Source organism: Pogona vitticeps, chromosome 3 (assembly GCF_051106095.1).
Source record: "Pogona vitticeps strain Pit_001003342236 chromosome 3, PviZW2.1, whole genome shotgun sequence".
Lineage (NCBI taxonomy): Eukaryota > Metazoa > Chordata > Lepidosauria > Squamata > Agamidae > Pogona > Pogona vitticeps.
The window spans coordinates 212,309,099-212,323,414 of record NC_135785.1 but is presented as its reverse complement, the minus strand read 5'-3'; the positions used below and the strand labels follow the sequence as shown (position 1 = coordinate 212,323,414).

The 14,316-nt window shown below is 42.1% G+C and overlaps 1 protein-coding gene across 2 annotated transcripts in view; it reads left to right on the top strand.

The window, feature by feature from the left end:
- Nucleotides 1-3,035: 3,035 nt before the first annotated feature.
- Nucleotides 3,036-14,316, top strand: part of LOC110074811 (multidrug resistance-associated protein 1) — a 39,792-nt gene continuing 28,511 nt past the window's right edge. For both annotated transcript variants that reach the window (XM_078388989.1, XM_072994041.2), the window contains exons 1-7: nucleotides 3,036-3,330; nucleotides 6,681-6,742; nucleotides 9,280-9,421; nucleotides 11,251-11,405; nucleotides 12,931-13,108; nucleotides 13,193-13,447; nucleotides 13,963-14,028. In XM_078388989.1, the coding sequence (XP_078245115.1) occupies nucleotides 3,259-3,330; nucleotides 6,681-6,742; nucleotides 9,280-9,421; nucleotides 11,251-11,405; nucleotides 12,931-13,108; nucleotides 13,193-13,447; nucleotides 13,963-14,028 (930 nt within the window). In that variant the 5' untranslated portion in view covers nucleotides 3,036-3,258. The remainder of the gene's footprint in view (nucleotides 3,331-6,680; nucleotides 6,743-9,279; nucleotides 9,422-11,250; nucleotides 11,406-12,930; nucleotides 13,109-13,192; nucleotides 13,448-13,962; nucleotides 14,029-14,316) is intronic.

Sequence of the window (14,316 nt, the reverse complement as noted above, 5' to 3'; positions counted from 1 at the left end):
CTCCATCTGCATTCTAGTCTTCACTGCACCCTCATTATTTTCATTTATTACATCTGCACCTCACCTTTCTACTACAAAGTAGTGCTCGAGGCAGATTGCTATCTTCATTAAAACAATAAAACAAGTCATAGAATCATTTAAATCAAATAAATCCAGCCTTACCATAAAAACATTAAAATCAGCTAAATACACAGTTGTTGTTGATGATGATGATGATGAATTTATTTATTTATTTATTTATTTATTTATTTATTTATTTATTTATTTATTGTGCCTTGAGTTGCGAACTTAATTTGTTCTGGGATAATGGAACTAATACGAAAGCAGTTAATCTGTCCACTAGGGGGAGACTTTTTTCTAAACCTAAGATGACCTCTAAGGTTAAAAAAGGGCAAGGAGGGAGGGAGCCTTTTTCCTGGTTGGGGACCTAACTGGCTGCCTTTGAGGCTGATGCAGAAACTTCAGGTAGTGCACAATGCTGCGGCCAGGCTCCTTAGTGGAGTGAGAAAATTCCATCATATCTCTCCTACTCTGGCCACACTGCATTGGCTTTGTTTCCGCATCGACTTCAAAGTTTTAAAGCTTACTTATAAGGCCCTAGACCAGTGGTGTCGAACTGTGGCCCTCCAGATGTTCTTGGACTTCAACTCCCAGAAGCCTTCACCGCCACCTCTGCTGGCCAGGATTTCTGGGAGTTGAAGGCCAAGAACATCTGGAGGGCCACAGTTCGACACCACTGCCCTAGACGGTTTAGGACCTCGATATTTGGTGGAACGCCTGCTCCCACCAAGGTCTACCCGGATCACCCGTGCGAGTCAGGAGGTGAGGCTGAGGAGCCTGACATTCAGAGAGGCCTGGAAGGAAAAGACACGAAATCGGGCCTTCTTGGCGGTGGCTCCTCGCCTCCGGAACAACCTCCCTCTGGAGATTTGCGCAGCCCCCACACTGGGTACCTTTTAAAGCCAATTAAAAACATGGCTGTATAGTCAGGCCTTCCCTCCAATCAATACCTGATTTTTCTTTTTCCTTTATTTCTTACGCTATCTTTGTATTGTAATTTGTTATTGGATGATTTATGTAATATTCTTGTGTTATTTTATTGTTTTGTGTTGTATTGGAAGCCGCCTAGAGTGTTCGTATAGACCAGATGGGCGGGATACAAATCAAATAAATAAATAAATAAATATGTCCCAACAAGGGACCCAAAGCGGCTCACAACATTAAAATTCATATAATTTAAAAACACGGTAAGTGTTACATACCAGTTCTAAAAGATGTATTTTTACACTTTCCCAAAGGCAGTGAGAGTGGACACGGAGCTCTGAAAGGAGTATAATTTTACATTTTGGAAGCCACAGCCCTCTTGTGTTCTGTAAGGTCAGCAACTGTTGGTATTCTTAAGAAGTCCTCTCCTGAAGATCTTACCATCTGGGCAGGTTCATAACGAGAGAGGTGGTCTCAGATGGCCAGACCACAAACTGTTTAGGGCTTTTAAAACTAAAAGCATCATCTTGAAACAGGCTCAATAAGCAATTGGTAACTGGTGTGGTTTTTCAGGGTATATGACCACCCATCAATTAGCAGCCTAGCTGCCACATAATGTACCTACTGAAGATCCCAGACCCTCTTCAAGGGTAGCCCCATTAAGAGTAGACTGCAGTAGTCAAGGGATGGGCAATTAAGGCATTGATCACTGTAGTTGAGACAGGTTGATTCAGAAAAAAATCATAGTTGGAGAACTAAGAGTTGTGCAATGGCACTCTTTGTCACTGCTGTTCCTTTAGAACCAAGGGACGGTACAGAATCAAGGAGTACTAGAGTACAAATCTGACCTGTCGGGATGAATGCAGAGGAGGTTGACTCTCAGTTCATGAACCTGTCTTTCTAGTGACCAGGAGCACATCCATCCTGTCAAGCTTTAAGTTTAGCTCGTTCACTCTCCTTTAGCCCATTATGGAGCTCAGGCAGTTTTCAAAGGTCCTGACCACTTCCGTGGTGTTGGATCACAAGGAGCAATAAAACTGGGTGTCATCAGCATACTGGTGTCAACACACTCCAAAGCTTTGCAAGGCCTCTCCCAGTGGCTTCAAGCACATGTTAAATGATACAGAGGATGAAGAAGGATCCTGGTGGTGGATATCGCATGTCAAAGGTGATGATATTGAGTGTGCCCTGACAGGAAGAATTGAATTCATTTTAATATAGTGTCTCCAATATCTAACCTAGCCTAGTCAGGGTTTCAGAATGCCACCGAAAGATCTTGGAGAACTAATAAAATTTGGTCCCCTTACCAAATCTCCACCATAGGTTACCTATCAAGGTGACCCAAGCAGTCTCAGTAGTCCAAAGCCTGACTGAAATGGGTCCAGCTAATCCGTGTCATCCAGGAGTGGTTCGAGTCGCAACCACTGTAAACCAAAGTACAGTAGTTATTTTCTGTGATTCACCAATCAAACAATAAACCTGTTATATTTGGCAGCCCGTATCTAAGATACATATTTGGTACAGTGTGGATAAAGATCCACTGGTGGCAGCGTGTAAAAGGGGGAAAACAATACATCGTGTCCGAAGGTGGACATGTGTGTGAGGGAACATAACCAGGGGACACTGAGGGAACGCAACAAAGTGTGACAGTCGTCTTCAGATGTGAGATCATGCACTGGGAAACTGACCTGCCTGTTCTCCTCCTGGCTTTTGAATACAGAACGGCAAAAATGCTTGGACGAGGGGACCACAACTCCTGGGCAGATGGTGGGCAAAGGCAGACCTTCGCCTACTCTGATCTCGACATTGCCAGGTCTGGATGAAGACCTACGGAGGCCCTCAACGACCCCAAATTTGGAAAGCCCCAGGGTACTCCTCCTAACACATTTTTTGGTTGGAAGGCTTGCCCATCAATGCATGTGGACAAGTGGGGAGGCGCATGGCAGGCAGGGGACGCCTTTCCTCCACGCAGCATTAGCCCCTTCGGCACTCAAGAGGCAGGGCAGAGCTTGGACAGCTGACTGCCCAAGCTTTTCACCTTTCCCCCCTTATGGCGTAAACATCGCTCGGCGGGCCCGGGAGTCCCGCCCCGGTTCGCCCTCTGCCGCTGGGTTGGCCGCCGGCTCCAGCTGGGCGTCGGAGGAGCTCAGCCGGTTGGCGCAGTCGCTGCCGGTCGCCGCCCCAGGAGGGACGCCGGGGCTGAACGAGGAAGAAGGTGCGCCCGGGAGAGGCCGGCGACTGTCCTCGCCGCGTCCTTGGGGTAACAGCGCGGAGATGCCGGGAGAATCACGGGGCAGCAAGGGGAGCGCCGCCGGCTACGAGCGCTTGCGGCCTTTCAGCCGGAAGGTAACGGCCTTGGCGCGGCTCAATTGCGGCCCGTGGGGCGGGCGGCAGGCTGCGTGTTGCCTTTGCGGAGATAACTTGCTCTCTGTCCAATCGAGTTTTAGGCGTCTGTTCCAAATCGGGGACGGTCATCCCTCGCCTGGAAACGACCTCCAGTAGCTGGTCGGAGCTACCTGTGTTTACTCTTTGCACTCTGCTTGTGCTCAGAAACATCTCTCCTTGCAGAGTACTAGGAAAGAGCTCGTGCGAACCCCTCTCCCATGCCCAGCGCAGCGTAGCCGTAGTAGTAACTCAGGAGCTGCCGGGGAAGGTGCAGAGGAGCCCCGAGAAGATGGACAGATAGATCTTCCTTTGCTCTCGGTTTCTTGAGTCCTCCGGGACAAGCGTGGGCATGTTTGAATTGAGGTCTCAAGCGGAAGCCGGGTTCGTGTGTGAGCATTTTGCTTTGTCGCACTCCCGTTCTACCTTTGGAAAGCTCCTGAAGTATAACAAGCCAAAAGATTTATTAGGGGTCAATTTCATTTTGGGAGGTAGATATTTCGTTCTCCTGAAAGCCTGGAAGTTTGACTGAGAGCTGGAAGAGCATCTTCCTGGGTAAAACAGGATGAGAGGACTTTGCTGTACAAGTGGGTTGGAGTGGAGTAGATAGGGTGAATTAAAACCAGGTAGAAATCCTATATGCCACGTGGTATGATCTTCACATCCCCATGGCATACTTCGTTCAAGTGCTACTATTTGATCTACATCCTGTAAGAAAGTGGTGAAATCTTCCTCCTGCTTCTGGGAGGAAGATTTCAAATTTTAATTTCCTCAAAGAGGTACCGTGCATCATTGCTGCCCTAATTGGCTCCACTTCTTTCTCTCCCCCTCTCCACATTGCACCCTTCCTCTGTTCTGTGGAAGAGTATAGGAAATAAGTTTTTAATTTCCCAATTATCCCATTTCATTAAGCGGTTCAGCTGCCTCTTTAAGCTCTGGAATAGTCTGCCCGCAGAGATCTGCCTGGCTCCCTCTCTGGGTGTTTTTAAGAGCAAACTAAAGACCTGGCTCTTTAGGCAGGCTTTCCCTCCTGTCATCACCTAATGACTTTCCCACGTTGAATTATATTGTTACTGTTTTTAATTATATTGTTTTTGCTTTTATGTCTTATTGTTAGCCGCCCAGAGTAGACTTCGGTCTAGATGGGCAGGGTATAAATCAATCTGAATGATCAAACCATTGGCCCATCAGTATTATCTATACTGAATCAGAAAGTTAAATAAATTGTTGAGCTAACAACAACCCTAACAACATTCCTAGTAACATTTTAGGTATGTGTAATAAACATGTAAGAATACTTTTGGAAGGTGGATGGATTTATATTATGGTGGCAGTGTTGGCTTTACCTTCTCATTTGCACAAGCAAGCTAGATCTTGGGGCCAGTGTACTTTAAGATGGGATCTTTTGATTAGAGGATTGTGATTAACTCTTTCTAGAGGGCTAGCAATGGTGATGTGTTGCAACAAGAACCCACAAACTGCCCCATGGCACCTTACACACTGATACCTTTTACCTGGCATAAACTTTTGTGATTTGCAACTCATTTAATCAGACTTGATTCTGCCAAATGAATGTCAAATACACTGGTGCCTCGCATTACGACATTAATTCGTTCCAGCAAAATCGCTGTAGAACGAAAACGTCATAATGCGAAAATAAAAAGCCCATTAAAACGCATTGAAACCCCTTCAATGCGTTCCAATGGGCTGGAAACTCACCGTCCAGCGAAGATCCTCCATAGGGGCGGCCATTTTCAATGGCTGTCTTGCGAGGAATCCGTCCCAGAAAACAGCGGGGAGCCATTTTGTTTACCCGGTGGCCATTTTGAAACCGCCAATCAGCTGTTGGAAAATCGTCATTTTGCGAAGAATCAGTTCTCGAAGCAGGGAACCGATCATCGTAAAGCAAAAACACCCCATCCAGACCATCGTTTTGCGATCGCAATTGTGATCACAAAAAGATCATCGTAATGTGGTTTCGTCGTAATGCGGGGCAATCGTAAAGCAAGGCACCACTGTATTTCTTCATTTATGAGCAATATTGTAAAATCAGACTAAAATTTTGAATGTCTCTTCACTTAACTTGAAACATGTCTTTGTCTTTTAGTCTCTGCTTCTTTTATAAGTCAATTTTACTGTTATTACTCATAATCTCAGAGCAGTAATACAAAACAGTTACTTCTCTAATCAATACTCCTAAAGGCCTTGACTTTTACTGAGAGAATTAGCAGACTCTCTGTCTGTGATAGGGTTCGTTTGAAGCAGTTCCTCTTTTTTGGCGGGATATAACCAAGAGGAGTCATTTGAACAATTAACAAATTTATTTGGTTTAACATTTGGAGATTCAACGATAATCTCAACAAGGTCAAAACAACTCAAATTTGGTAATTGTTCATAAGGAGACGATGACATTCCCAGAGGGAATTCTGGAGAGTCTGTTGTGGGGCTGGCCTGAACCGTTCTTTGTCTGTAGGCTTCCTCAGGGGAGTGCTCCTCACAGCACAGATCGTGCCACAGCACGATTGAGCCCAATCCCCCTCGCGCGGTGGTTGATTCTATGTTGCATCGGGTTGGATCACCCTTCTCCAATGACTTTGTCCTCTCGGGAAAACTACCACTGTTCATTCTTGCGTTTTGATTATTCTCATCTTCTTTTCTTTGGGGTCTGGGCCGGGTAATAATCCCCCCCCCCGCACTTTAAGATTGGGAAAATCCTCCAATAACTCTCATGCTTTTTTTAAAAGTAAATTCTCCCTTTCTTATCCCTTCCCAGGGCACATAGAGCACTCTCCCTTCTTCCCCTTCTTTTATATTCTCCTCCCACACTGACAAAGTTAACCCCTCCCCTTCCTTTCCCTTCTCTTCTTCCACTAGGCAAACTTCCACCTTTGCTTCTTTCTCCTCTTTTTCATTTACATTCAGTCCTTCTGTTTTTCCCCCCACCTCTTTCTGTGATACTATCACTTGGGGAGACAGCGCACTCTCATCTCTCTTTCTCCTCTCTACTTCTTCTTCACACTGTCCTGTATGCTTAGCTTGAACCAAGAAATTCAGCTACAAGTTCTAATTGTAAAAACATCTGGATATGTTTGTCTCTCACATGAGACAAAGGGGGGCCTAGACTATGCTATGTAAAGCATGAATATATAAAATGTGCAAATTTGCCATGTAAAATATTCAGATTAGAAATGTGCATAAATTTACTTCGCATAATTCAGTGGCATACTTTTTAGAAATTTGCTAAATTTTACGTTTTATTTTCAATAGGTCCGGCACACATATCTTTATTTTTATTTTTATTTTATTTTCCACAGAAATGCTGTCCTGAAGAAAGTGCTTCCTTTTACAGCAAGATAACTTATGCCTGGTTCAGCAGGTACAAAAGGTTTTTAAAATTTCACAGCAGGATTCAATAGAGATAGAACTATCAGTGTATAACAAGAATCTGGAAGACAACCATAATGTTGAAAAGTGCATTGTTTTAAAATTGCACATACTGCCACACAAAATTGTACATGTTAGAAAACATAGCTGTGCTTGCTGTCCAGCCTGAACTGCACACTTTTGGAGGTGGGTAGTGTCCTGTAGCTAATGTTGAAGTTAAGATACTGTACAACAGCCAGACTGTTGGCTTCTGTATGTGGAATGGAGAAGGGCCCTATCTTATCCACTTCGAGCAACAAAATGCCCTCCGACAGCCATGGGCTCGTATGAAAATTGAAATAATGACTTCACATCTGTATATCATTCCAACCTAGACTTTGCCCATAACATTTACCCTGGGTTGGGTTGTGTTTGTTCTAGTAGAAACATTACACACACCTTTCTGTGCCAACCACATTCAGTCTCTCCAGTCTGACTATAGGAAGAAGTGTAGCTATTGTAATCACAGTTTCCTTTGTCATGCCCTCTTGTGTTGGGTACCTTAATCGTTCTTTGATTAGCTATAGTGTATGTTCAGTGTTGAATCTGAAATCTGGTTTTATCAATATTGTACACAGGGCATGGATCAGCATTTAAATAAATGAATCATACTTGCCTCTTTCCCTCCCATTCTAAATGAATATAATTCATTCTAAAATCAACTTCTCCCCCTTTCCTTTTTTAAAACGTATTTCTTTTTTGAAAGTCTCATAGAGGTCAAAAACACGATCTTGTTTAGTTAATTAGTCATCATTAAGAGTTATGTTAAATATCTATGATTATTATGGTACTATGTTTGTTTTGAGTCAAAACCTTACTTTAAAATGGCTGAAAGAAAAGGGTCAAGCCCCTAAACAGTACAGTGTAGCTTGGAATATAATATTAAATTAAGCTGTAATTCTGATTATAATACTCTTTATGTTTTTGTGTCATTGGAATTAAATGGACTTGTACATGTATAGGGCTAGAAGCTGTTATGAAAAATATCCTGCTAGGCTGTCAGGTGACACAGTCATGGTTTTGTCATCAGCTGACCAATGTGTCACCCTTTTTTCATGTGCTTCCTCGTCTGTGGTTTTCTTTATTTTTAATTATTCCTGTTTTGGCTACTGTTAACTTTTGTTTACAAAAAAGCTAGCATTAGGATATAGGGCCCATCCTAATACAGTATTGATCGTTGTACTCTTTTTTAGGATCATCCCCCCTACCTGTAGATGCTTCCCTCTGATTTTTCTCTTATATTCTGACTGGGGTTAAGACTCGGTAGCTTCATCTCACCTGGTGTAATTCTGTCTATATTCAATCACACATTAACCTCTGCAGAATTCCTTGGAATTCAATCCTGCTGATTTTCATAAGCTGAAACAGAAGACTTTTATTATCCACAACATAGAACGTCTGACCTCTTTTGAAACGTAGAAGCAGGTTTTCTGTAGTTCTTACATGTTTACAAAGCATTCTGTATCACAAGTCCATGTAAGCAAGTGTGTATTCTAGTATTCATGCACAGAAGCCCTCCTTGTAATTACAACTGTGTGAGAAAGAGTGGGAAAAGGTATGCCAGCTTCACCTCCATCATTGCTGTGCTCCTTTGTGAGCTGGAACACAAATATCTGCAGCAGATTCTAAACCATGCAGGTGACTGCATCTTCCTTGCTATTGACCAGAGTTTGGAAATATGGCCTCTTCTTCTTCTTTTGGATCACTACTCCCTCCACCCCACTGGATGTGATAACTAGGGAATTCTGAGAAATATAATCCAAAAAAGTAACTTTTCGGAGGTGTGACAGAGACATTCAGCTTTCAGATTATGGAGGCTGGCAGTGACAAATAGAATGGATCCAGCATGCTTCTCCTCTCAGTTTCTGTATGATTCTAATCCTACGGGTGATTAAAAAGCCTGGGAAAAGCTAGAGATAGCCAGATGAGGATATAGACTAGGAAACCTATACATAGGTAAGTGTGATTATGGATATTAATACGTGGAGCTTGCTTTTAACAGCAAATTATGGATAGTGCACATTCAGAAATTTTATTGCTGTTTCCCTACACTTTATTATCTAGGCAAGATTATGTTTTAGTTGATGAGAGGAAAGAAAAGTAGAAAATATTTCTTGCTTCCTTACTGCATGTTCTTTTCAATTTATTTCTTGATTTAGTATGTGTTCACAAGATAGCTGTGTGGAGTTGAGTAACCAGTTGTGTTTGTTTTGATGATTATGGAAGTATAATATAGGAAGCTGATTTTCTCTTTCAGTTACAGTAATTTGCTTTGCTGATCTCACAAGCATTAGTTTCATAATGCATGGAACACTCACATACACACAAGTGAATTTATGCTTTCTAATTTTAGAACTAAATCTACTTTCTCAGTACAGTACAGTTCTTCTCCAGTGAATTCATTTGTGCTCTGGTTTTCCCTATCATTTATGCTGGACTTGTTTTCTCCTTTTTATTATTTTGTAATTAATGCATTATTTTTTTTAACAGAGTTATAACTTTAGGCTATAAGAAGCCACTAGAAAGGGATGACCTTTTTGAACTCAATGAGGGAGATTCTGCCTATGTGGTATGTCCAGATTTTGAAAAGCAGTGGAGAAAAGAACTTCTTAAGTCAATCAAGGAGAAAAAGGTAATTCTAATGAAAAAACTAAATACAGCTGTCTATAGGAAACCAACTGCTACCAGATTTCTAAACCTGACCTTTGAAATCTGGTCTTGCTTTTAAGCTTTTAAGGAATTCTTATGTAACTACAGTGCTTGCTCTCCTTTTATAATTTGTTTCTTCCTGATTCATTGCAATGTTTCTATGGTGTTTCCTGAAGAGATTTCCTTACCTAAAAATCTCATCTACTTTCTAGGTGACTGTTCAGCAACTAGCCTTGGAATGGGAGGTTAACATCCTAACTTGATAGGGATTTCTCTTCTCACTTGAACAAAGAATGTTTTAGGGTTTGTCCCCTGGCCCAAGACCAAATTCATGGCAATGTGCCACCCTTTTATATTGCCTATCTAGCCCAACCTCATGACTACACCATATGGTAGTTCTGTAGGTCAGCTAACATTCACATGCAAAGTAGACCATGTAGAGAATTGTTCTTTTGTAGCCCTCTTCAGTAATTTGGTAGCTTCTCACCATGCTAAATCAACAAAGAGGGAGATTTTATGTATCTATCTCTGTCTGTCTGTCTGTCTGTCTGTCTGTCTGTCTGTCTGTCTGTCTGTCTGTCTATCTATCTATCTATCTATCTATCTATCTATCTATCTATCTATCTATCTATCTATCTATCTATCTATCTATCTATCTATCTATCTATCTATCTATCTATCTATCTATCTATCTATCTATCTATTCCCTCCACTTGCTAAGCTCCAGTTAGATTTCTTAATTTTGAGTTAGAAAAGTGGGGGGTCTTATACATGGAAAAATACAGTATATGCTCCTTATAACCAGTTCCAGTTAGCCTTTTGACCACAACATTTAGGAGCAGTTGAAGTTTCGAGACAGGCCTACGTAGAGTGCATGACATTAATCCAAGCTGGGTGTAGTAAAGGCATAGCCAGATCAAATGTCTCCAGGAATAGGCACAGCTGATATCCTGGCTTTAACTGTGCACATGCACAGCTGGACACTCCAACTCAGAGTTGAATCCACAAGTGTTATAAAACTGTAGGCTTCTAGGTTAAAATACATAAGTTTTCCGTCATCTAAATGATAGGTTCAGAATCCAGTTCACACCCTGAGTTTGAACTAGAATTTGTGAGGAGACTGCAATCCCATTTGGCACAGGCTGAATCTCTGTTGACTGATCAGCATTTCAACTGATCGACAGTGCTACTTTCTGCATTGACCTTCAGTTTGTTTGTCTTCATCCAGTCCATTATTAACTCCAGACACTGGTTTAGAACAAAGACAACTACCAATTCAATGAAGAGGAGAAATAGATTTAAGTGTCTTCATCACACTGGTGGTAGTGAAACTGCAAACTTTCTAAGTTCCTTTCCATATCCATGTAGGGAGAATGGCCTCATTCACCATCTTGTTGGTCCAGATGAAGAAATCTCTGAATAGGAAAATGACAAATGAACACAAACTGAGCATGGTACATTGGCCCCTACAATTAATCCTTGAAATTGATTGTGTATTCAGATTTGGCCAACACACTTTATATATTGAGAATGCATTTTAGTATATGTATGCTATGTTTAGCGCAACACAGTGGCACAATGGTCTGTATTGTGGTGATTTTATTTAAAAAATAATAAAATCCTCGATGTGTGATATTTAATCAATTTGCCAGGAATGAATAATTTGTGTTCCTTTTGAAGCTTAATGCTTGGCTATGTGCTCAGATGGCCATCTTAAGGTATCACATATGTGTGATTTAGGCTGATGCTCTTTTATTACAGGCAATCAGTATTTAATATTTTTAGAATTATTTATATCTGTCTAACTCACAGGCTCCTGCTTATGAAGATGTCACAAAGAGACCAATTTGTAAAAGGCCATCTCTCCTTTCACCACTGTGGCAGACATTTAAGTTTTCATTGATCAAGGTTGCTCTTCTGAAAGTTGCAGCTGACATTTTGGCTTTTACAAGTCCACAGGTCATGAAGTAAGTTACCCAGTGTACCTTACATGCATAATAATATCAGGCTAACAGATTTCAATACTTTGGACACCTGCAGAAGAGCTTTTCCACAGTTGTTAATTAATTTAATAAATATGTCTCTGCACTGCATAATGTACAGTATGTGTTCTCTAATAGAGAAATTGATATAAATTATGTGCAATTGGTAATTTCATAAACAACTGATGATTTAGAAAAAAGCAAACTAGTAAAGGGTGTGGGGGAAAAACCTTAAAGAGTAATTATTTGAAAGATATTTTAGTTTCATGAGTTACTGCTGTTGTTCAGGGAAGTGCACATAGATTTTTGATACCACTTTAGCTATTACAGCTCCATCCTGTAAAACCATGGGATTTTTAGTTTGGTGAGATGCTTGAAATCTTTTCCACAGGATTCTAGGGGACTCCCTGGGTACTTTACCAAAGGGTAGAGTCATGACAGTTACGAAAGGGTAGAGTTATGCAGTATTAACTGCAATAACCACATGTTATAGATACATGCATAGCCTCACATCCGAGATAATGCTGGTTGCCTGTTCCTGATCTAAGCATATTTTTAAAGTGCTACCTGGAAATACATTCTAGATTAGAAAGAGTTAACCTACCTTGTTTCTTGATGTGTGCAAGAAGTAAAAATGAGTTTTACTGGTTGTTTGGTCAAGTATCGTATTTTTTGCTTCATAAGATGTACTTCCCCCCCCCAAAGTGGGGGGGGAGTCTGTGCATCTTATGGAGTGAAGGCCACGATTTCGCCCGCACTGGCCCTGTTGGGGGGGAGTGTCGCAAGGGTCCGAGTGAGCCTTCCAGGACCCTTGCGACGCTCCCCCCACCCCCACGGGGCCAGCGTGGGCGAAATTGCTAGCTTCCAGGTGGGGGGAGCATCGCAAGGGTCCTGGAAGGCTCACTCGGACCCTTGCGACGCTCCCTCCACCACCCCCACCAGGCCAGCACAGGCAAAATCGCCAGCTTCCAGGGCAATTTCGCCCCTGCTGGCCCCATGAGGGTGGGGTGGGGGGAATGTCGCAAGGGTCCGAGTAAGCCTTCCAGAACCCTTGCGACACTCCCCCCCATGCCCCCCTCTGGCCCGGCGGAGGGGGCAGGCTGAGCCTCCAAAGGGTCCTAGGGTGTATTCCAGGACCCTTTAGAGATTCACCCTGCCCCCCCCAAGGCCAGAAGGGGCAAAATCACCACCTTCTGGGACTCTTTTGAGGCTTGGGAAGCTTCAGAAGAGTCCCAGAAGGTGGCGATTTTGCCCCCTCTGGCCTCCGGGGGGGGCAGGGTGAGCCTCCAAAGGGTCCCAGGGTGTATTCCATAAGATGGACCTCTCCATAAGGCTCACCAATTTTTAGGAGAAGAAAATAGATTATTATTTTCCTGTTTTCTTCTAAAAATTTGGTGCGTCTTATGGAGAGGTGCGTCTTATGGAGTGAAAAATATGGTAGGTTGAATAAAAATGCATTTGCTTTATTTCCTGAGGAGTAATATAGGCATAAAATTGTTTTTCCTTGCAGAGAAATGATTCTACAGTATGAGCATCACTCTGTTTCATATTGGAACGGTTATGGATATGCCGTTGCTCTGCTCTTTGTTGTAGTTCTGCAGACCCTCCTACATCAGGTTTACCAGCGTCTGAACATTCTTACTGCTGTAAAAATTAAGACTGCCGTTGTTGGCCTCGTATACAAAAAAGTATGTGCATCATAATTGCAGGACCAACTGTAAAATGTGTTACAAAAATTTTGATTGTCTTCTCTGTGTCCTCTTCGATTGTAGGCCTTAAATTTATCCAGTTTTTCACGACAAAAATACACAACTGGCGAAATTGTTAACTTAATGTCTACAGATATCCAGCAACTTATGGAAGTGGCCATCAACCTCAACCTCTTATGGTCAGCCCCTTTTCAGATCCTACTTACCATCATCTTCCTTTGGCAAGAACTCGGCACCTCAGTTTTGGCAGGCATTGGTGTGCTCCTTTTGGTCTTACCTATAAATACTTTTTTTGCTGCCAAACTGAAGCAACTCAGGGTGAGGAATTTTAACTAAAGTGTTATTCCAAGTTGTCATTTTAAAGGGAGGCATGCTTTTCAGTTTGAACGGGGTGTATATTGAGCTAGGCAAGCAAAATTCAAATTGTGCCACAGGTTGTGCCACTCTTGTCCACTAGATAGATTTCCTTTGTGCCCATGAAAAAGCCTATTCTAAGGGTTTAGGGAATTTAACATGGGGAATTGCAACAGGAGTTCAGAATCTGAAAAAATTGAGCATAAGAGAACATCTAATAAGAGAACATAGCTGAATGATTTATATGTTCGGTAATGAGCTCAATCCGATGTTTAGCACCTATTACAGTAGACCATGTGGCCCTTGCCATTCCTGCCCAGGGACAGGATGACCAGGCAAGTCTCCTTAACCATAGTCTTTATATAATCATTTTTACCTAGACATTATTGTTTGTATTCTTGTCAGCTTTGTTAGTTATAGGATATGCTGCATGTGTAGATTATGCTGATTAAAAATGCAACCTTTACGCTTTCAATCAGAAAAGTCAAATGAAGAATAGTGATCTACAAGTTAAACTCCTAAGTGACGTCTTGCATGGAATAAAGGTAAGACTTGTTGATTGTGAATCTGGGTCATTGTTTATTGAGAACCTCTGTGTTGCTGAACAACTCATCTCAGAGAATTCACACCACTGTGGAAGAGGTTTTTGGGGGGATACATGGGTAGCTCCAGGACAGAAAATGGGATGACCATGTTTTCCTGGTTTAATTATGAAAGGAGGTCAAGCAATACAACCACACCTTTGGGTTCTGGACAAAAGATATCTGACTAAAAAAAACTAAGTTATTGATATTCCAATCTTCTTTTTCTCTACACTTAATCCTCATCCATCT